Source organism: Cyprinodon variegatus, unplaced genomic scaffold (genome assembly GCF_000732505.1).
Source record: "Cyprinodon variegatus isolate N-32 unplaced genomic scaffold, C_variegatus-1.0 Scaffold927, whole genome shotgun sequence".
NCBI lineage: Eukaryota > Metazoa > Chordata > Actinopteri > Cyprinodontiformes > Cyprinodontidae > Cyprinodon > Cyprinodon variegatus.
In genome coordinates, this window is record NW_015151380.1 from 293,393 (window position 1) to 294,662 (window position 1,270).

At 42.3% G+C, this 1,270-nt stretch overlaps 1 protein-coding gene across 1 annotated transcript in view; it reads right to left on the reverse strand.

The window, feature by feature from the left end:
- LOC107099988 (vesicle-associated membrane protein 727-like) overlaps positions 1-1,270 on the reverse strand; it is a 13,056-nt gene that overhangs the window by 4,508 nt on the left and 7,278 nt on the right. The window contains exon 2 of the mRNA XM_015398331.1: positions 507-650. Coding sequence (XP_015253817.1) covers positions 507-650 — 144 coding nt within the window. The remainder of the gene's footprint in view (positions 1-506; positions 651-1,270) is intronic.

The window sequence follows — 1,270 nt, forward strand, 5'->3', positions numbered from 1 at the left end:
ATGGACTGATCCAATATGGTGGACACTGAAGGGGGGGGGGCTGAGAAACATTTATTATTATAAGCGTTCTGATGGCATTTTAGCAAAAGGATTTTGTTAAAAAAACAGAATTACTGTGCAAAAATAAGGAATAGTTGTGTTAGCCATACATGTAAACACAGTTTTATGGGGCCCCCAGGAGCTTGGGGCCCCAGGCAACTGCTAGTATTGCCTAATGGTAAATCCCCCCCCTGCACACTGAATGACGTGACCCGCCTGCCGACCCCCGGACGTACGCCGGCCTTGTGGCATGTCCTGGAACCTCTCTGCCGTACCCAGGGAGACCAGCCTGCTCCGTTTATCTCAGCAAACAAAAGGAAATACCTTTCTAAACTTAGCACCATCTAACACAATCAGGATGGAAATTCTACATTTGTTTCCCCCCCCCAGCTCCACCTACAGCTTATTTATAGATAATATAAAATGACTGAGTATGAATCTCCTGAGCTGCCCCCTCCCACAGCTACCTTCTCCAGCAGATCTTCAGCCTGCTGCTCCAGGTCGTTCAGTTTTCCGGATCTCTCCTCCGCTTTGTTCAGGTTGTCCATCATGATCCCCTTCACCTCCTCCACCTCCTCCTGCGTCTGCTGCAGGCGGTTCTTCCCGTTCTCCTGGAACACATCAGACAAACATGGGAATTTATTCTGTAGCCGTAGAAAAGGACGTTTGTATTTTTTAGATGATGCAAGCAGAGAGTTTGTGGAAAGATTGATTAGATGTTTACTCTATGTTTTAAGATCTGTGATGAAAGTCAGATTCACTAAATCCTTCATATTTTAGTCTTACTGGCTTTTCTAAAATAGATTTTAAGATTTTTATTCTTAAAAGATGTTTTAATTCCAGTGTGTTATTAACATTTCCATTATAGCTTAATATTTTGGTGCAGCAGCAATCGCAGCTTTGAGCTTTGGGTGATTTGTCTCCACAGGCTTGCCGTAGCCATGTTCTGTTCTTCTCTCCTGGATGGACCTTTTCTGTCATAATAGTGATTGATTCCCAGGAAAATATTCAACACCAAGAGGACAAAAAAAAGGCATACAAACTTATTTTAACAAGAAAAGAATAAATAAATTTGGGATGCACGATATAATCAGCCCCCTATCGGTATCGGCCTTAAAACTGAATATCGGACATCGGCCCCCCCACCGATATTTAACCCGATATTTGATCAGCTTCTGGGTTTCTAAAGTCAAAAAAAATAAAAAATAAAAATACTACTTCTTCTTCCTTA